The sequence below is a fragment of the Solanum tuberosum genome, unplaced genomic scaffold (genome assembly GCF_000226075.1).
Source record: "Solanum tuberosum cultivar DM 1-3 516 R44 unplaced genomic scaffold, SolTub_3.0 scf00093, whole genome shotgun sequence".
Classification (NCBI taxonomy): domain Eukaryota; kingdom Viridiplantae; phylum Streptophyta; class Magnoliopsida; order Solanales; family Solanaceae; genus Solanum; species Solanum tuberosum.
Genome location: NW_006239018.1, coordinates 1,010,549 through 1,033,355, shown reverse-complemented (window position 1 = coordinate 1,033,355; position 22,807 = coordinate 1,010,549). Strand labels below are relative to the sequence as shown.

General features: G+C 34.9%; 2 protein-coding genes across 2 annotated transcripts; both read left to right on the top strand.

The window, feature by feature from the left end:
• Positions 1–664: 664 nt before the first annotated feature.
• Positions 665–6,738, top strand: LOC102581742 (probable arabinosyltransferase ARAD1). Its single transcript, XM_006347515.2, has 9 exons — positions 665–1,303; positions 1,386–1,559; positions 2,495–2,652; positions 2,740–2,881; positions 3,900–4,015; positions 4,122–4,260; positions 4,833–4,943; positions 5,133–5,201; positions 6,396–6,738. The coding sequence occupies exons 1-9, from the start codon at positions 818–820 to the stop codon at positions 6,522–6,524; spliced, it is 1,524 nt and encodes a 507-aa protein (XP_006347577.1). The 5' UTR covers positions 665–817; the 3' UTR covers positions 6,525–6,738.
• A 3,579-nt stretch (positions 6,739–10,317) lies between these two features.
• Positions 10,318–16,146, top strand: LOC102581411 (cellulose synthase-like protein D3). Its single transcript, XM_006347514.2, has 4 exons — positions 10,318–10,767; positions 11,572–12,470; positions 13,196–14,003; positions 14,114–16,146. The coding sequence occupies exons 2-4, from the start codon at positions 11,599–11,601 to the stop codon at positions 15,857–15,859; spliced, it is 3,426 nt and encodes a 1,141-aa protein (XP_006347576.1). The 5' UTR covers positions 10,318–10,767; positions 11,572–11,598; the 3' UTR covers positions 15,860–16,146.
• The last annotated feature ends 6,661 nt before the right edge of the window (positions 16,147–22,807 follow it).

Genomic DNA, 22,807 nt, shown 5'->3' with positions numbered 1-22,807 from the left:
GGAGTAATAACTGAAAAATAAATAAATCTTAATTGGTACAGTTGCATAGTTATATCATTTAACCATATAGTTTTACACCACTAATCAAATAAATCGAAAACAAAGAAAGAAAGAGCAGCATCCTCTACAGTTTGTCTGGATGATTGTTATACTCAATAATAAGTAAATAGGAAATCAAATTAGGAAATATTTGAAAAGTAAATAGGTAAGGACAAGGAGTAGGGAGGGAGTATATTGTTTCTTAAATGCATCATATTTATATTATATTGTATTGTGTTTATAGTATATTATTTCTATGAATATAATGGGTATAAATTATATTGTTTTTCGTTGTTACATAATATCATATATCAATAATTAAGCAAATAATAAGGTTACAATGAGATCACATTTAATTCATCAATGGCATAAAATGATGATCAATCAAAGTAAAATTATGTTTAGACCTTAAACTAACAACATACTTCCTCTATCTCAATTTATAAATGACACTTTTCGCTTGATTCAACTTGACTAATCTTTAAAGCTAAATTAGATTATATCAACTCAATATTCAAAAATTAAAATTCCTATATACAAAAATTATATGATACTAATATAATTAAAAAACATAATTTAAAATCTTTGGTCAAATTTTATATAGTTTGTACAAACTGTTAATACAGCAGCCAGTTTGTACTAAGCCGAACAAATTCTGCAGTTCTATTTTCCTGGTTCCAAGTTCTCTAAAATATTCTCCAAGCTGTGGAGTCTGAAGATTTAACGATTGTCTCTCTCTGGTGTTGAGCAGTGAATGAGTGATTCAATCATCTAAAAAATGGCCGGAAGACATTACACTGCTGCTTCTGGAACCTTCAAACCCAGATCTCCGGCATTATTTTTACTCCTTGCTCTTCTCGCTCTCACTCTCCTCTTCTACATCTTCTCCATTTCCACCTCTTCTTACTCCACCGGCAACCTCATCTCCTCCCGGAACCCTAACTCCGGTATCGATTACTCCTTCGTTTCTTCACTCGAGAAATTCCTTACCAAATCTCCGCGATCCGCAACGGCCGGTGAAGATACAGTTTCAGGAACGACGTCGGTGGAGGATGCTAGAAAATTAGATGATTCCATTTGGAAGAATGAGAATCAAAGGCTTTATGATGAGCCGTTTTACCCTGCCTTTTCGCCTCTCAAGGTTTATGTTTACGAAATGCCGGCGAAATTCACTTATGATTTGCTTTGGTTGTTTCATAACACGTATAAAGAGACTTCTAATGTTACCTCTAATGGTAGTCCTGTTCACCGGTTGATCGAACAGGTAATATCGATGATGTTTTTTTTGTCAAGTTAGTTACATTTGTTTAGCTTAGTATGATGAAATGATTTTTTTTTCTCTGTAGCATTCAATTGATTACTGGTTGTGGGCGGACTTGATAGCGCCAGAATCAGAGAGGTTACTGAAGAATGTAGTTAGAGTATACAAACAGGAGGAAGCTGACCTGTTTTATATTCCGTTTTTCACTACCATTAGCTTCTTCTTGATGGAGAAACAGCAATGCAAGGCTCTTTATAGGGTGTGAGTGTGTTTCTTCTATAACGTGTTTCCTTCTATTCCTACTGAACTTTTTACTAGCTCTATTTGAATTCAAAACATTCTCTTGCTTTTTGACTCGTGTTTTATTCATGATTTTTTCACTGAAATTTGCTTTGATGTGATGTTTATGAGTAATTCAAGCTACATGTAAAACACAATCCTGGATTTTTCGGGAGGCAGCTCCTGTCCGAACTTCGAGTAGTGCAATTAAATCTGTACTTCTTTCCGTGCTCTCATTTCTTAGGCATACTAATTCTTCTATTGCATTGAAGCTCTCAATTCCATAACCTAGTTGTAAGCAGTTTTATAATGCTTGTTAATGGACTAGAATCCAATAATTCTTTAGTAACTAAACTGTGCATTCATTATTATCCTCAAGGTTCTAATTATTCCTTTAAAGTTATCTTTTTCTGTTTTATCTTAGGGTTCCTTATATTGTATGGAACACATTAGCATTATCATCTCAATTAGGTACAACTTAGTAACAGACATGCTACTCTATTTGCAGACTGGGAAAAGGAAAGAAAATCCCCGATGGAAGGAATACTTGTAAAATTTGTTCCACTATTAGTTGATTCTGAGTGGGAAAAACTAGTATCAAAATGTATTATAAAAGATTGATTGTTTCCGCTTCTCAATTTACCACGGATTTTAACTTATACCTACACAATATTTTTTGATATAGGCCTGTCATGATCAAATTCAAAAGAGTAATTGAGAAGTTTACGAATTTGCATTTCCTTATGGATATGATGTGGATTAAACTTTGATACTTTTCGTTATCTATTTTAAATAGGACTGTGGATTCTGCGATAGGATTAGAGACTTTGTTATGTTAGTGGAATATGATGGCTAGACTTTGTGCTTTGCTGTTGTCATTAGTCAATGTTTGTATTTTTTAAAATTAAAATGTAGGAAGCTCTGAAATGGGTTATGGATCAACCAGCTTGGAATAGATCCGAGGGAAGAGATCACATACTTCCAGTTCATCATCCTTGGTCTTTCAAGTCTGTCCGCAAGTTTATGAAGAAGGCTATTTGGTTGCTCCCTGATATGGACTCAACAGGGAACTGGTTAATATCTTCACTGCTATTTTTTTCGTAACAATTGAATATTATTGCAGCTCCAACATGAACTATTATGGCTACTTTGAACTTCAGGTACAAGCCTGGGCAAGTTTATCTCGAGAAAGACCTGATACTTCCTTATGTCGCCAATCTCGATCTATGTGATGCTAAATGTTTATCTTCATCAAGGAGAACTACGCTGCTATTTTTCCGGGGAAGACTTAAAAGAAATGCTGTAAGATTCCCCTTGTATTAATCATCAAGTTTTATTCAGTTTGTACACCACTTCACACTAATTTCTTGTTACTGCTCGTGTATCATGTTGGTTAAAAGATGATTTATGGAGAAATGTTTTGGAAAATTTGGGGATCTCATAATGACAGTAAAGTCGGTTCTGCGCTACCATGTTGACTTCAATAATTTTCCCGACGTCTGCAGATTTCAAAATATTTGAAGACAGGGCATGTAATGGTTGGAAAAGAACCTCCAAGCTAGTTAATTACCCCGTAAAATAGTAACTCCTAAGTGCTATGCAATTGTGAAATCCTAGATTAACAAGTTACTTATTTCTTTCCATATTAAGACAAAATCGTGGCAGGAACTAGTTGCTAAATCATACTAGTAACTGGTTGCTTAATATTGCTAGGACAGAACATTGGTACACATGGTTACCTCTCCTGTGTGGTTTGCGAGCTATTGCATAGGAGCGGAGGTTTTATCCTATGCAAACCCAAAGGGTAGTGGCTGTGGGTTTCCCTTGCCATTAAGGAAAAAAAAGAACATGGGTTCTAAATCTTGTAATTTGTTTACTCTTTCAATATTACTGTTACAAGTTAAGAACTGAAGTTTCTATGTAGTTGATGCTAGTTGCCTTGCAACCTTGGAAAGTTATATATACACAGTAGAAGAAATTCTTGATGATAAATGAACGAGATGGTGCAAAGATATTTTTTTTCATGATATTCAGAAGATGCTGAACTACCAATTTTACTCTGCAGTTGTGAACCAAATTAACAACTTCTCTTTGTTCCATTGCTAATTTTTTTTAATTTTTTTTTTTGGATTGGTCTATTAGGTTTAATTTATTAGTAGTTGCTAAAGTTACAATTAGAAGCGATGGACTTCGTTTTGAATCTGCTTTCCTTAAGTATTCCATTCACTGCGTTTTTTTGGTTTCTTCAGAATGAGAATATTTTCCCACAAAGTGGTTATATTTCTGGTAGGTTGTGGCTATCTGATATCTTTCTTCCCAGGGTGGTAAGATACGTGCCAAACTTGTGGAAGAACTCCGTGGTGCAGATGGAGTATCCATTGAAGAAGGGACTGCTGGAGAAGGAGGAAAAGAAGCAGCACAGAGTGGCATGCGAAAGTAAGACTTAGATTGAATTGTCATCTTAAAATTTTTGAAGTGAAGGTTGTTCATCAGTTCAAACAGTAAATTGAGTGCTTTTATAATTATTTCCTTGGGTAAACAGGAGTATATTTTGCCTAAATCCAGCTGGTGACACCCCTTCATCAGCCAGATTGTTTGATGCAATTGTCAGCGGCTGCATTCCTATCATAGTCAGCGACGAACTAGAGCTTCCTTTTGAGGGGATTCTTGATTATCGGAAGGTATTAGTTACTTTGGCATTCTTATTCTTGATTTCAATCTGAGGTTATGGCTTTCTTTTTGGAACATATTCTTTGATCCAGGCTTTATGGAAACCCTTAATACAAAGTTAAGATGATTAATCATCATAATTGGAAGTGTCAGTCAAAAAAGCTGCAGTATCTGTTCAAGGCCAGTTGTATTGTTGATGGTCTAAGAGGAAGTTACATCTGTCAAGTTTTAGTAGCTTTTGGTTGTCTATGAGGAAGTTGCATCTATCCGTTTATATTACTCCTAGTTTACTGGGGAACATCAAGTTTCGATGGAAATTTTTTATGTGATAGTTACTCGCCCTCTGATCACTTTTCTAGCAACTACCTATTCCTCAAGTGCCCGTTTGAGTTATGATGTGGATTTCTGTGTTTTATTGTAATTGCATTGAAGCTGGAATTCATCTTTCTTTCCAATCATAATTACCATCCCCTTTACCCGACAAAGTTCCTCCTTTTCCTTAAAGGACAGTAAATGTGGAGGGAAGGGATGAAGAAATGAAGTTGCATTTTGTGTATCTCTTACTCTTGTTTTTCTTTGGCAGATTGCTCTGTTTGTCTCTTCTAGTGATGCTTTGCAGCCAGGATGGCTTTTGTCATTTCTAAAAAGTGTTAGTACAGCTCAAATTAAAGAGATGCAAGCGAACTTGGCTAAGGTATGCAGATTTTTTTTGGTTGAGATTTTGAAGTAGCATTGTCATCATTTCATAGAATGGCTGGGAACATAATTGCTTAATTTTGTGTTTTTTGTTCTTTTAGCGATGTTTTGGTCAAATTGTTGTTTCAGTGAGTTATACAAAACCCTCAGTTGATCTAACTTTTGAATCTTTTGCTTATGACTGCAGTACGCTAGGCATTTTCTTTATTCTCATCCAGCTCAGCCGCTAGGTCCTGAAGACTTAGTCTGGAGAATGGTTCGACAGTTACTTCTCTTTAGTTGGCTGTTATTTATCTCTTTGCTATTATGAACTTTTTTTTTTTTTTGTGACGGCTGGATTTTTTTGGTTCTAACTAACCAAATTCTGTCAAATATTGGTTTCCAGTCCTCTCATTCTTTCTTTCATGCCCTAACTGATGCTTTAGTACTCCTTCCGTCCCAATTTATGTGGAGGTATTTGACTGTCCACAAAGTTTAAGAATGGAGGAAGACTTTTGAAATTTGTGGTCTGAAAAAGGTCAGAGATATTTATGTGGCTATAAATCAGCTTAATAAGGGTAAACTGGAAAGTTGAAAGTTAAGTTATTACTAAAACATAGAAAGGTGTCATTCTTTCCAGGACTAACTAAAAAGGAATGAGTGTCACATAAACTGGGACGGAGGGAGTATCTCTTTCCATGCCTTTTGACGAAGGGGGAATATCTGGAAGGCAAGAGAATGTTTTATGTGTTCATAGTCATTCTTACCAGTCTCTTGTTTCTCCTCCTTTTGGACGGGTTGATTCATCTACTTAAGGAGATTCTGTGAAGAGAATCCCTATACCTCTACATCTGTTGTTATGAGATAGCAATAATGAGGCTGAGGTGATCTAGTAGAATTGTGTGTGACCACTAAACTGCTGTTTGGGCCTTAAATCATGTCTCTCTCTCTCCCTCTCTCCCCCCTCTCTCTCTCTCTCTCACACACACACACAGAGTTGCAAACCAAATCTCATTATTTCTTTGAGGTCTTTGCTAGAAAACTGCTTATTCGGGTGAAGTTGAAGAAAAACTCTGCTTGATTTAATCAAATGAATTTGTCTAGGGTGAAAGTTTTGTTATTTTTTTGACATTCTTCACATTCGTTGAAGTAATTTGCTTGTGTCAAAATTATTGATAGTGGTGGTCATCTTTTACTGCTCATGTTATTTCTTATTTTATAATGTAATTCATCGTGATGCTTTGTTGCTAAATATTTATCTGTGCATTTGGTGTTGGTCAGCATCTTGTGATGATAAAATGCTTCACTAATGCCTGTACATCTTGGTGGAAAGGGGTTATTCTTAAGGTTCTTTTTCTTTGTTTGGTGCGGAGGTGGTCTTCATTTGTTTTGACTATTCCATCTGTAAGTGCAGCATGAGTTAATAGAGGCCTGAAATTTTTCTTCCCTTCATTTTCTGGTGATTCGACAGATGGCAGGAAAGCTGGTCAACATCAAGCTTCACACTCGAAGGTCACAACGGGTGGTGAAAGGATCCAGAAGTGTGTGCACTTGTGAGTGCAGAAGTCCCAATGTTACAAGCCCAGGTCCATTGTCTTGATTGTAGATTGCAGATGTTTCCAAATTGTCTTTTTTCTCCTTATATAAATTTGCACTTCAACGTTTGATATAGTTCTATGAGACTTGGGCAAAATGTGATTGTGTAAGTAAGAACTAAGTAAATGTGATCTTTTCTTCAAACTCGTGTCTAATTTTGTCTGAAGAATATTAAGTTAGCTTGATGACAGAAACTTAATAACACGCAATTTGTATCATACCTGTTTGTGATGTTGGCATGGATTTCTACTTGTGGAAATGATCAGCCTTGATATATTGAGGTTGTTTTGAATTTTGTGCAAGGCTGTGTCTTTTTCCATTGGAGTAGTGACATCTGTCCCAATTTTGGTCCTGGTTCAAGCACAGATATTTATATGTTTACCATTATTATTATTATTATTATATCTTGGTCTCCTATTGGGAAATATCCTGTAATGGATACAGCTAGTGAAGCCTTAAGATATTGAATTGCTTGGTTAGATGTAGTCACAGGAAGGGAAAAGTCTCAAAAAAAAAAGAGAGAAGAAAATGAGTATATTTCTTAAACAATATAGACATGTGATGCGAGATGGATCGCACATGCTTTTTTTTATTCCTTGCAATTGTATAAGTGTGGGATGGGTAGTAGTAAAGTGATGGGTGCAATGACTAGTGAGCAAGGCTGGCTAAGTATGGGACGTGGGAAGCACATTCATATGATGATGATGATTAGTTTATTCATGAAATCATGATGATGATCGTGCTCATGTTTTTTGGATTGTTGCATGAGCTGTGTCACTAGGCAATTCTGTAGTTTCCTGGCAATTAGTCACCGACCTCATATATTTCATATTACTATTATATGGTATAATTGGTCCCCGTATCTTATTGCCCTCTTTTTCACACGATAAAAGAATGATTGTTGAATCTCGGCTTCGGATTGGACAACTTTTGAAGTCGTGTTGCCATTACCTTTCTATTACCAGTAAAACCCAATCCATGCACTGATTTGGTATCCTACATTAGTTGAAGCCTAATGAGTTGTTGCCTTCTCCTAAGGTTTTGACAATCCTTACTTGATCAGTTAATCTCTACGGGTCATTTGGTTCAAAATAAGGATATCTTAGGATTATAATTTTGGATATAACAATCCCACTTTTTATATGGGGTAAGTTTAGTAGAAGGGGATATTGGAAATAAGGGAAACATAAAACGTGTATTTCAGTAATTTTTCCTAAGTTTATTTCAAGATTTTGTTCAAGTAAAACAGCATTTATTTTTGGTTTTACACTCGGTGCCTGCATTTGAGCCTTGACTAAATTTGGATCGCAGATTGTAGGGCGGCCCATTTAGGGGTTGGTTTTCTACATATTTAGGGCTTGAACATGAAAACTTTGATCAAGGGCATTGTTTTTAGTTAATACCTCCAATCAAATATGAGATAATTAACTCAATCCGAAAATATATACCAGAATAATTCACCTGTTCTTGAACTAAAACTGTCTGTTGAGTTAGATTCAACACATATGTTGGTAAAATGAATATTGAATCTAACATATGTTACCTGTTCTTAAGTTGTATGAAAATGTGAATTGTTGCTGCTTAATCATGCCAAATATTAGTAGTAGTTACTTGAACTAATACTAGTGTGAGCAGAGCTAAGGAATCCGGTGCTAGTTAGTTAATATCTCTCTGTCTTAATAACCTCCTAGTGCCCTACCAAGTCAATCCTACATTTTGAACAAAAAGCTAAATTTAAAAGAATAGCCACATCGCCCGCATGCTATTATTAATTGTTGTTTTTTTTAGTCCAGTGTATAGTATTCACATTGAAACTGATTAAATTTAGAGCTTTCTCCCTAACAAAATCGACTCCATACCCAGGGGACTCAAAGCCACCTCTCTCTTCACTTACTCATCAGTCCACCAATTGGTTATTATTAGGTAACATACATAAGTAAAGTCTAGTGGGTTAACTATTTAAGTTAGTGAAAACGACATATATAAATATTACATTACTGAAATTAATGAAGTCACGTAATGAGAAGAATTAGCCACAATTGTTAATGTATAAACAGCTAGTAATAATAGTGTAAGAAGAGAAAAAAAAATTGTTATGACGTTTTAGAGTGGGTAAAGAGTTGTTGCCAGCCAACGTTTTCCCGCGTTGAAATACAAATAAATAGAATAGAAAAGCATAAAAATCGTGAAAGTACACATACGATGAACGTGAAGTCCTCATGCGTTCCGCTAATTGCGCGTTTACCATCATCTAAGCAATGTTGTGGCACTTCTGTAATTACATTACAACTTTTGGTGCTTTCTTTTAGGGCCTTTGCTTCTTTCACCACCCACTATTCATTAGAGTTAAGCATAATATAGATGAAAATGTTAGATAGATATGTGGATATATTTGGAGAGATATGAGTAAGAGTGAAATCATACGAGAACGATGAGAGTGGTTTTTGTGATGGACAAGCTGAGGAAAGCAAGACTAGCGAGTTTTGAATGTGTGAGAAGTTGGTTAGAGCATGAGTTAGGAGAGGTGGTAGGTTGAAAAAAATTGGGAAGGTGATTAGATAAGTCATGATACAACTTAAGTTAACTGAGGTCTGAGAACATGACTTTAGATAGGAATATATGAAGGTTGAGTACTAAAATAGAATGTTAATAGGTAGTTGAATGTTGTCATATTTTTAAAAGTATGATTTATGTATCATGTAGTTTATTTTTACTAATGTGTAATAATATTTGTTGTTATACTTGTTTTGTACATTGTTATTTTACCGTCTCTTTTTCCTTTTTACTTTTTTAAGTTAGTTATATTTTTTTTTGAGTCGAGAGTCTATTGAAAATAATCTCTCTACCTCGTCAAAATTCATTTGTGGGATTATACTGAGTATTTTCTTAGATAATTTTTTGGTTGTTTTAATTAAAAAAGGATTTTCCATTTAATTGAACTCATTGTCTTTAAATAAATTCTTTATCGTATTGCTAAATAATAATATTTTTAATTCATATTCTATCTAACATTACATCGTGCATAAATTTTCGATACGAATATTATTTATTATTGGCAACCAAACGTTAACTTTATGTCGATTAATTTTATACTGATTATCTTATATAAGATTTTATGCAAAGATTAGTCACTCCCACATCACAAACAAAATGGTAAGTGGATGAAAATAGTAAGGGAAATTTAACTATAGCCATAGTTAAGTACTTCCTCCGTCCCATTTTATGTGAGGTAGTTTGACTCGACACGGAGTTTAAGAAAGAAAGAAAACTTTTAAAATTTGTGGTCCAAAATGAATGATAGAAATATGTGTGACTGTAAATCATTTCATTAAGGTAAAATAAACTTGAAATTGTTACTTAATATAAAAATGTATCATTCTTTTTAAAACTGAATAAAAAAAAAAGTAAGTCATATAAATTGAGACACCGGAAGTAATTATTAAATGGAGTCTTGAATCTTGACTACTCAAATGGGAGGTTTTCCAAATTCAATTCCATTTGCTTTAAAAGTCAGTTTCATAATCATCAAACCAAATTTGTCAAATTTAGATACCAAGAATAACCTCCAAGTTACCAATAATATCTGATTTGCCCTTTTCCGACACCCCATCACCACGTTGGCGAAAATAGACGAAAATTTTCCTTTCTTCGTCCTTTCATACAAAATATAATAATAAAATAAAATAAATTAAAAGGACAAAAACACGCCATTACAGAACATCATTTATAGTAAGAAAAATAGTGAAACTTTTTCTTGTAAATTTTTTCTGCTTATTTATTTAAAGCTTTACACAGAAATTGAAGTGAAAAGATCCAAAACAAATTCCTTAAATTTTCTCCCTTTTCTTTCAAATGAACTTTTTTTTTTTGGCTTTTCAAGAATCTCCTCACACACCCATTTTTACATTTTTATGCTTTAGATTCATACAATATTTGTTTTAATTTTATTTTTTTTGGCTACTTGCTTATCCACTCATTTTAAGTTAAAGGGTGCAAAACTCCATTCTTGATTTCTGAAAAAGATTGGAGCTTTGGGGCTAATGAATCTTCTAGCTCCACTATATGCTGAAGAAAGTTGAAATGGTTCATTACCCATTTTGAAAATTTGTGAATTTAGTATTGGATTTGAAAGATCCACAAACTGATAAGTTGGTAGTAAGTAAATTAGTTTGGTTGCTGAGATTCAAGTCTCTTGGAATTTTGATTCTCAGAAAATGATGGCTTAGCATTTCTTATCTCATTGATAGGTACAGTCTGCTGTCTCTATTTACTGTTCAATTCTTGTAAAGGTCTTTTTACATTTTATTATTTGTCTGAGTATGTTGCTTTTATGCTTTAGTAGTGACCTATTGCTGCATTTTTATTTTTATGTATTTAAGTTGTTGATTGTTATTCATGATCTGGGACTTGAATGATCTATGGAAAGATCATTTGGATCTCTTCATCTTGATCTCATTAATCTGTCTATCAGGATGTGTTTTTTGCTAGTTTCATAGCTTCTTGTGTACAATTGACTTGAAGTTTGACTACATTTGAATTTCATGTACAAATTGTGCATCTCTCTTTAAGTTGCAAGCTTTTATGGTTTTTGTTCAAGCCAAGTTTATGATAAAGAAAAAAGGCTAAGTTGTTGGGTATAGTCATCATCCTGCTTATGGCAAGGTCCACCAGGGGGTTGGGGTGGCTTGGGTTGGAGTCATGATCGAACATGGCGCTTGCTTGGTGGACTTAGTTAAGAAATAAAATTGTGCATTTGCTATCAGCTATAGCTTTTGGCATGATGGTAAGTGTTTGATCGTGACATATGATTTTGGGAATCTAATCTACCAATACTTAAAGACTTCAAAGCTTTTGGCATTTGGTAGTTATTTGTCATCATTAGCATAGTATTTCTTTGCAAGTATGCTTTTTGAATTATGATCTCTAGATGTCTACATTTGAGTATTTGGTTGTTTTCCCCCGTCGAAAAAGATAATGATAGAGCATGTTGATAATGAGATTTTTACATATGAATTTCAAACTTGAACCAGGTTAGTGTTTTCTTTTTTCAGGATCTTGGTTTAAATCAGAACCAGTCTATGGAAATGGCTTCAAAATCATTCAAAGCTAGTAGATCATCTCTGTCAACATCCTCAGATTTGCCTGATCCACAGCATGGCAAACCTCCACTTCCTCCACATGTGACTTTCCAACGGCGGACTTCCTCTGGCCGATATGTGAACTACTCAAGGGATGATCTTGATAGTGAACTTAGCAGCAGTGACTATATGAACTATATGGTACATCTCCCTCCGACTCCTGACAATCAGCCCATGGATTCTATTTCTCAGAAGGTCGAAGAGCAGTATGTATCCAATTCACTGTTCACGGGTGGCTTTAATTCTGTTACACGCGCTCATCTTATGGACAAGGTGATTGAATCAGAGGCGAATCATCCCCAAATGGCGGGTGCAAAAGGGTCGTCGTGTGCTATCCCTGGATGTGATGCTAAAGTGATGAGTGATGAAAGGGGCATTGATATTGTTCCATGTGAATGTGATTTCAAGATATGCAGAGACTGTTACCTGGATGCTGTCAAAACTGGTGATGGTATATGCCCGGGGTGTAAGGAGCAATATAAAGTCACTGACTGGGAGGAAGCTAATGGAAACAATCGTCCGCTTCCTCTCACTGGGCCAGGTGGGATGTCAAGGATGGAGAGAAGGTTGTCAATTATGAAATCAACTAAGTCGGGATTGATTAGGAGCCATACTTCAGAGTTTGATCACAACCGTTGGTTGTTTGAAACAAAGGGAACATATGGGTATGGAAATGCTATATGGCCGAAAGAAGGTGGATTTGTAAATGGAAAAGATGATGATATTATGGAGCCTACTGAACTGATGAGCAAACCATGGAGGCCACTTACGCGCAAATTGAAAATTCCTGCTTCTATCCTAAGTCCTTATAGGTAAGACATTTACCCTTTTACTCTTCAGAGTCCTTCTATGTTGTGTTTTAATTTTGATATTAATAGCTGTAAGCTCTAGTTCTTTATTTTTTTAATCAGGATCTGTAAGCTCTACTTAATCACTCTTTTTCGGAGTTTGAAAAATAACTAGCAGCTCGTTTGCTCTTCTGCTTTTGCTTCATCTGTCCCTAACATGTAGTTTTTCCATTGAACTCAGCTACCTTTTAATTGATTATTTCCATGTTTCTCTACCAAAATGCATTTTTCTCCTAACATATGCTATATGTGTTTCAGAACTAGGTTACTCTTGAATGAAAAAAAAAGCTAGTATTTTGGGGAAAAAATTCCTTTATTCGGTTGCTATTACTTGAACCACACAAGGGTGCAATATATCAAATGTTAGATTTTTCAATGAACTATTACTTTCCAAGGAAAAAAATCACTGCTGTCTTTATATTCTTTTAGTTGTTATAAGATTTCAACGAAAAGGAAGTCTGCATATGTTTCTTTTTCTCCTCTCCTGAATAGTGCTATCACTATTATTCTAGCTTTAGTGTTAAATCCCTTTTCTTTGATAATCCAAAGGACCCTTGCCAATAAACTGGAGAGAAAGAAGAAGTGGTTCATTGGTTTGTCTAGCTTTTATCTCATGCAATGACAATCCACAGGTTCCAGATATTTTGAGCTGACATGTACTTTATTTTTCTATTGTTTCTTCTATTCAGACTTTTGATCGTAGTTCGGTTTGTTGTACTTGGACTTTTCTTGGCATGGAGAGTGAACCATCCCAACAAAGATGCAGTTTGGTTGTGGGGGATGTCTGTTGTTTGTGAAATATGGTTTGCTTTCTCTTGGATTCTTGATCAATTGCCCAAGCTTTGCCCGATCAACCGTGCTACTGATCTTAGTGTCTTGAAAGAAAAATTTGAAACACCTAGCCCAGGCAATCCTACTGGGAGATCTGATCTCCCTGGTGTTGATATGTTTGTCTCTACCGCTGATCCAGAGAAGGAACCCCCTCTTGTGACTGCTAATACTATATTGTCCATTCTAGCTGCAGATTATCCTGTAGAAAAGCTTGCTTGTTATGTTTCTGATGATGGAGGTGCTCTTTTGACCTTTGAGGCAATGGCAGAAGCTGCAAGTTTTGCTAATATATGGGTGCCATTTTGTCGTAAACATAAAATTGAACCTAGAAATCCAGAAAGTTACTTCAATTTAAAGAAGGATCCTTACAAAAACAAGGTAAAGCAAGACTTTGTTAAGGATCGTAGGCGGGCAAAGCGTGAGTATGATGAGTTTAAGGTTCGTATCAATAGCTTGCCGGATTCCATTCGCCGTAGGTCTGATGCTTATCATGCAAGGGAAGAAATTAAGGCCATGAAGCAACAGAGGCAGAAGACTGATGATGAACCTTTAGAGAATGTAAAGATCCCAAAAGCTACGTGGATGGCAGATGGAACCCATTGGCCTGGGACATGGTTGAATTCTGGACTGGAGCATTCCAAGGGCGATCATGCTGGAATAATACAAGTAATATTCTTGAAGTGTCTACTCTAAATTCTTTGGAATTTCACCTACATTCAAGTTAACAAATTGAGGTTTTTGTAGCTATTAATGTGATCATGTTTTTAAATATGCAGGTGATGTTGAAACCTCCAAGTGATGATCCACTATATGGTAACAATGAAGATGGGATTATTGACCTGACTGATGTTGATATCCGTCTTCCCATGCTTGTTTATGTTTCCCGTGAGAAGCGTCCTGGCTATGATCACAACAAGAAAGCAGGTGCTATGAATGCCCTGGTTCGAGCATCTGCGGTTATGTCCAATGGTGCATTTATTCTAAACCTTGATTGTGACCATTACATTTACAACTCCCAGGCTATCAGGGAAGGTATGTGTTTTATGATGGATAGGGGAGGGGATCGTCTTTGCTATGTTCAGTTCCCGCAGAGGTTTGAGGGCATTGACCCATCTGATAGGTATGCCAATCGCAATACTGTCTTTTTCGATGGTAACATGAGGGCCCTTGATGGGCTACAGGGTCCAATGTATGTGGGAACTGGATGTCTCTTTCGAAGGGTAGCCCTTTATGGTTTCGACCCTCCTCGCTCCAAGGATCACCAGTCCGGTTGCTGTAGCTGCTGCTATGGTCGCAAAAAGAAACATGTTAATACATCAGAAGAACATCGGGCCTTGCGACGAGGTGATTCAGACGATGAAGAAATGAACCTCTCACTGGCTCCCAAGGCTTTTGGGAACTCAGCAGTCCTTATTGATTCAATTCCTGTGGCAGAGTTCCAAGGTCGTCCTTTGGCAGATCACCCAGCTGTGAAGAATGGACGGCCTCCTGGTGCTTTGACCATTCCTCGAGAGCATCTTGATGCATCAACAGTTGCAGAGGCCATCAGTGTCATCTCCTGCTGGTATGAGGAAAAGACAGAGTGGGGACAACGTGTCGGATGGATTTATGGTTCAGTTACTGAAGATGTTGTGACAGGATACAGGATGCACAACAGAGGTTGGAAGTCAGTTTATTGTGTTACCAAACGTGATGCATTCCGTGGGACTGCCCCTATTAATCTCACTGATAGGCTTCATCAGGTCCTTCGATGGGCTACTGGTTCAGTTGAAATCTTCTTCTCCCGGAACAATGCCCTTTTCTCCAGCTCAAAAATGAAATTCTTACAGAAAATTGCTTACCTCAATTGTGGAATCTATCCCTTCACATCAATCTTCTTAATCGTCTACTGTTTCCTTCCAGCACTGTCCCTGTTCTCCGGTCAGTTCATTGTCCAAACACTCAATGTCACCTTTCTTGTGTACCTCCTGATTATTACAGTCACCCTCTGCCTGCTTGCGGTGCTCGAGGTCAAGTGGTCAGGCATTGAGTTGGAAGAGTGGTGGAGGAATGAGCAGTTCTGGCTGATCGGAGGGACAAGTGCTCACTTGGCTGCTGTGCTTCAGGGGCTCCTAAAAGTTGTTGCTGGGATTGAAATTTCTTTCACCTTGACGTCAAAATCAGCTGGTGATGAAGAAGACGATGACTTTGCTGATCTGTATCTCGTTAAGTGGACATCCCTCATGATTCCACCAATTACAATCATGATGGTGAACTTGATAGCAATAGCAGTTGGTTTTAGCAGGACAATATACAGTGTTATACCACAATGGAGCCGTTTACTAGGAGGTGTATTCTTCAGTTTTTGGGTTTTAGCACATCTCTATCCCTTCGCGAAAGGTCTTATGGGCAGAAGAGGCAGGACACCAACCATTGTCTTTGTATGGTCAGGACTTATCGCGATCACCATATCCCTTCTTTGGGTGGCGATTAATCCTCCAGCAGGCACTACCCAAATTGGAGGATCATTCCAGTTCCCATGATCAGCTTCTCTTCCTCGGAAGCTTTCTCCTTGTAGCAAAAAGTGCTGGTATGCTTGATTCATCGCATATTAAATGGAATTATATTTTTTTCAGCTCACCGATGAAATTGGTGATTCACAAGCTGCTCAACTATTTTTAGCTTAGTGAGTTGAGTTGGACTTGGATAGAGGAAATTCAGCATTTTTTTGTATCATCTTGGACCAGAAATTATTCATTTAATTGTTTGATTTACAACACCATGATGTTAAGGATTTGCAATATACATTTTTGTCATTCAAGTGTTCTCTTCACTTCTTTCTTATGTTAAACATGGAAATTGAATTTCTGCCATCTGTTTTTGTTGCTGATTCAAACTGGAACAAATTGAGTCTACATTCCAAATATCAGAAACTTTCATTTTTCTCTAAACCATGAAATCTTTTTCTTCCCTTTGAGAACTTAAATCATGTGATATTGGTCATTTATCTTATTGTTGGATATGGCAGAAAGAACTTAAATTCTTCAATTTCATCAACTTCCAAAACCAAAGAGACTCTCACTCATGCAGGCGGAACGCGGTAACGTTGTTGGAGCAGCAAGATTTTCATGTTTTAGCCAACTTCCCATGTAAAAAGTACAACACCCAACATTTCTTTTATCCAGGATGAACATTTAAAGAATCCATAAGTTGCATCCACTCACAACAAAAACATATCCCCATAAGTGAGGTCCGAAGAGAGCGGTGTACGAAACCTTACCCGGTAAAAAATCATATCTACTGACTGACACAATAAATCAAAACATGGCCAACAATCCTATGACCTTGTTCTTCATACTCTGGCAGTCATTTCATCATCAATATTGATAAAGTCCTGAAACATATCATATCACCGTAGTCATCTGATCATCATAACTCTTACATTTTCCCCTGTTCCTCCTCATCAATGTTGCAATGTTACTGTTTGTTTGTGGTGGCAGCTGAGTTCCACAATGGAATTAAGTATAACCTCATCATACTTTGGTGTAATGGTTGTGGTTAGGAGTGGCAAACGAGTGAGTCGAGTCGAATATGAGTAGATCAAAAATGAATTAAATAAAAATGGGTAAAGTACTCGACTCATAATTTAAATGGGTAAAAACGAATTACACAATGGATAATATAGGTAAATATGGGTACCCATATTATAGTAGAAATCTTGTTAAAAGCTCTAAAAACAAAATCTTTTTAAAGTTTTTTTTATCAATCCACCCCTACCAGCCCCCTACCCCTATCCCAAAAAAATGTAAAAAAAAGAAATAGTTAGTTTTTTTCTTAAAAAAATATATTTTTTAAAAGCTTTTTTTTTATCACCCAACCCCCCTTACCACCCCTCCTCTATTCCAAAAAAAAAAGGTAAAAAGATTAATTTTTTCTTTACCACCCCACCCCTAGCAGCAGCCCCCCGGGGCGGAGCCACCTTGTACTAAGGAGGGTCAACCAAACCCTCTTCGGCGGAAAATTGTATTATTTATACATGGTTGAAATATTTTTTTATGTATATATAGAGATGTTGAACCCCCTTCGGCTACTTCGTGTGTCTATTTCTACAGATTTTGAACCCCCTTATTGAAAATTTTGGCTCCGCCACTGCCCACCTCACGCTCCCTAATCCCAAGAAAATGTAAGAAAAATTTATTTATTTAAAAAAAAGAAGCTTTTTTACCACCCCACCTTTTACCACTTTTCTTTAATAAACATCTTTTATCCATTTAACTATCACTTTTAAATGGATAATATGAGTATTATTCGTTTTACCCATTTTTAAATGAGTTAGGTACCCAACCCATTTAAAATGGGTAAATATGAGTGGTTACCCATATAAGGTATTGTTTCATAATGTATGTATTGTATTATATCGTACTATATTATTTTAAGGCTACGAATACAATGTTTGGATAGATTGTATCGTTCTACGCTATTACATAATGTCACACATTCATAATTTGAATTATAAACCTACAAGAAAAATAGGGTACATGTAGAGCTACTATGAAAACTGAAAAGATAGGATAAAAGATGAAATATAATTATTAAATAATAAATAAAAACAAAATGAGAAGAAAATATTAAGGTAATGACGCGATCACACCAAATCGATCGTTACATAAAATGGGTCTTTTCGTCGTTTCCTAACAATGGATTTAATAGAATTTAAGTAACAGTCAAAACAAACATTGTATTTAAGCTAACAATACAATACAATATAACCGGTAACAACCATCCAAACAAGGTGTTAATCATGGTTAATTTATGCATATTCCCATTTCATTAAATCACCTAATCGTGTTAAATTTAGTTGATCCGATATAAATTACTTAGCCATGATTAGAAGTTGAATTGTATTGATCAAAATCATGGTTATATATACTGTTACCACAATTAGTGGGATGAGCATATGACCAGTTAGGTAAAATATTGATGTATTACTATAATATGAATATAGATTATCTTTTATAAAAAAAATCACACCCATTGTTATAGGCTTGTACTCCCTCTGTCCCAATTTATATGACTCACTTTCCTTTTTAGTCAGTCCCAAAAAGAATGACACATTTCTATATTTAGTAACAATTTAACTATAAAATGTCTATTTTACCCTTAATGAAATGATTTACAGCCACACAAAATTTTCTATCATTCATTTTGGACCACAAGTTTTAAAAGTCTTCCTTTCTTTCTTAAACTCCGTGCCGAGTCAAACTACATCACATAAAATGGGACGGAGGGAGTAGTATTTATCATGGTTAATTATACTATATGTCAACTTATTACTCAATAATGAGAAAACCAATATAGTTTACTATTCTCAAGCAACTTACCAATTTATTATAGAATTTTTTTGAGAATAATGATTTGGGTCATATATTTACGTCCCAAGTAATACATTGATAGGGTGTATTATGTTGCAAATCTTCAAATCATTCAGAAAATTGCAACCAACAAAGTAAAAATTCAGGTAATCAACTAACTACCTACTAAAATTTCACTAAAACCCATTCATCATATAGCAAGATCTATAATATTCATGACCATAGAACAAAAAAAAAGGTGCAAAAAAAATAAAATCAGAAGAACCGTTATCGTAGAAATGTGGATGAATATTTCTTAAAATGTGGAGAACAAGATTATACGATATATAAAATTCTCATTTGTTATTTTCCTCAAAATTATTATTCAATTATCTTTATAATATTTAATATTAATGACTCCTAAAATATACCGTAAAAGAAAAAAAGGAAAATTACGCGGTTAAGCAAACTTATACTACTTAATTACTCATCATAGCTATAGTTTGCTATAATTACCACTCGCGACTAACATTATACATTAATTACGTGGGTTGACTTCGAGTTTGTATAATTAGCCACGTTTGTATATGTATAATTTGCCAGAATATATAAATACATACGTATAATATACAATTATCTAACCGATATACATATACAATTCACCTCTCTCCCACTCTTTGCCCTCTCTCGCTGCCCTCTCTCCTCTCTCTCCCAATCTCGCTCGCCTCTCTCCTCCCTCTCCCAATCTCGCTCGCCTCTCTCCTCCCTCTCCCAATCTCGCTCGCCTCTCTCCTCCCTCTCCCAATCTCGCTCGCCTCTCTCCTCCCTCTCCCTATCTCGCTTGCCATATATACAAATACATATGTATAATATACAATTATCTAACCGATATACATATACAATTCACCTCTCTCCCACTCTTTGCCCTCTCTCGCTGCCCTCTCTCCTCTCTCTCCCAATCTCGCTCGCCTCTCTCCTCCCTCTCCCTATCTCGCTTGCCATATATACAAATACATATGTATAATATACAATTATCTAACCGATATACATATACAATTCACCTCTCTCCCACTCTTTGCCCTCTCTCGCTGCCCTCTCTCCTCTCTCTCCCAATCTCGCTCGCCTCTCTCCTCCCTATAACATGTAGCTACGAATTGTAATTATCAAACTATAGCTATGGAGAGTAATTAGGCTATTTTTGAGTGGCTATATGTGAAAGTTATTAAAAATTAAATAATCCTAAAATATAAGGTAGAAATGTGTGTGTGTGTATATATATATATATATATATATTAACATAGATCCACTATATTGACCATATAACAAAAAAAAGTGCAAAAATAAAATATTTCTCTCATGGAAATATATTAATTTTCATTAATAATATTATGACTAACTTTTATATATATTAATCAAGATTTGCAGCAACAAGTGAGTACTCCACTGTCTTCAATACAAGAGCCATCATTATAAGACCTCCTTATACAAAATGACAAGCACTCATTGTTATAAAATGTCTTTGTGCATTGTTCGTAGCAAAATGAAAATGGTTCTTCATCTGTTAAAAAAACAAATAAAAAAATTATGTACTATTTTTAAAAATAAATATAAATGTTTTTAAAAAATGAGGAGCAAGATAAATGGAAAAATTATTACCAAAATTCCTTGCAATAGCCAAACCAATAATAGCTAGAAATACAAAGAGAAGACATGAGTAGGACTTGCACAAAGCCATTGGAATTTTTTTTATTTATATATTTCTTTTTAATTGTATATTTTGGGTAGTATTTATAGTTCTTTGTAATAGATATAAATGGAAAATATATAGAAAATCCATCTTTTATGGGAAAATTATATAATACATACTTATATTTGTTAATATAACTAAGAAGTTTCCAAATATATGAGATATTTTGGGTAAAACAAATAACAAATATAAGATAGATTTAAATGGAAAATATATAGAGACGTCATCTTTTATGGGAAAAAAACATGTTACAGACTTAAATATATTAATGTATGTAAGAATTTCCAAATATAAGAGATATTTTTGGTATATTAATAGTTCTTTGTGATAGATTTAAATGGAAAACAAATAGAGAGTCCATCTTTTATGGGAAACTTATATATTTCAAACTTAAAATTATATAATTATCAACATATATACACTGTCATTCAGAGGTGACAATTATCTTCCGTCATGAATATATATTGTGGCAGAGCCAGAAATTCCGTCAAGGGTGTTCAAACTTTAAAAGAGTTGATAAAAAAAAATTTAGCGGAGTGAGTGCACAAAATATTTGTTTTTACTGATGCGTGGATGCACCCAAATTTAAAAATTAAAATACATATCACTAAATTACTAAATCATATGAAAACTTTTTTAATATACAGAAACTTAAAATTATAAAACTATTAATGGTATAAATCAAGACTAATGGAGAAAGGTCAACAAAAACAATTTTAGCAACTAGTTGAATATACTCCCTCTAGTTCATATTAAGTGAATTGTTGAGAATTTTTTCATCATCCAAAATTACTGAATGTTTCAAAGTTCAAGAGAATTGTTGAGACCTTTTTTCCCATATTTACCTTTTCTTTTAATAACATTCTTAACTATTTTGCATTTTCTAAAAGAATAGTTTATAAATAACAAAAAATATAACAGTGGATAATAATCTTTAATTTTATCTTTAAAAATAATTTTTTGAGAGTGTGTTATACCTAAACAATTCACTTAATATAGATCGAAAATATAAAGTAAACAATAAAATCTTAATTATTAGGTTAATCAAAAATTAAGGTTAATTATTAGGTCAAAATTTAATGCTAGTTAAGATATGGGGGTGGCTATTTTTGTTTTAAAAAATATTGTGTTAAAAAACGCAGCTAATGAGGATCGAACCACCAACCTCAAAGACCTAAATTACCCCAGAAATATATTGTGTTTTTTTATTTAATGCTAGTTAAGATATGGGGGTGGCTATTTTTGTTTTAAAAAATATTGTGTTAAAAAACGCAGCTAATGAGGATCGAACCACCAACCTCAAAGACCTAAATTACCCCAGAAATATATTGTGTTTTTTTATTTAATGCTAGTTAAGATATGGGGGTGGCTATTTTGTTTTAAAAAATATTGTGTTAAAAAACGCAGCTAATGAGGATCGAACCACCAACCTCAAAGACCTAAATTACCCCAGAAATATATTGTGTTTAAAAAAAAACACAACTTGTGGGGATCGAAGCGGAGACCTCAAAGATCTAGACAAACATGTTTACCACTAGATCACCAACTTGTGTAGTGTATAAGGGTGTTTAATTTATTACATATACATATATTAGACAGTATTTTACCTATATATCAGTATAATTTTTCGACGAAGGGTGTTTGATTGACCAATCTTACTAGGTTGTAGCTCCGCCCCTGAATATATATATATGTTCGTAAAATAATAAGGTATGCATTTCTAATACTTTTGCTTTGGGAGTTCATGGTTTGCTTTAAAATCCTTAAATTTGGTGGAATCCGGATACATCCCAAAATGTCCCGATAAATTACATTTCGTTTTGGATACACCAACGTCTCGATGCATCGCGTCCTCAGTTTCAGATACATCACTCAACGTCCTGATACATCACATACGTCTACGTGATGTATTTGACCGATACATCGCATAAAGTGATGTATCAGACTGATACATCGCATAAAGTGATGTATCAGACTGATACATCGCATAAAGTGATGTATCAGACTGATACATCGCATAAAGTGATGTATCAGACTGATACATCGCATAAAGTGATGTATCAGACTGATACATCGCATAAAGTGATGTATCAGACTGATACATCGCATAAAGTGATGTATCAGACTGATACATCGCATAAAGTGATGTATCAGACTGATACATCGCATAAAGTGATGTATCAGACTGATACATCGTGTAAAATGATGTATCCGATCGATACATTGCGTAAAGTGATGTAACCAAGAATAGGAGAGAGTAGGGATTTATGTAATTTTTTCAAATGATAGATAATTTTTGAGAATAATGATAAAAATAAGTTGTTTATTTAGGTAAAATTTTAAATTTCTTATATTATTTTCGTCAAATATTATATTAATTTGGTTGTAATTGT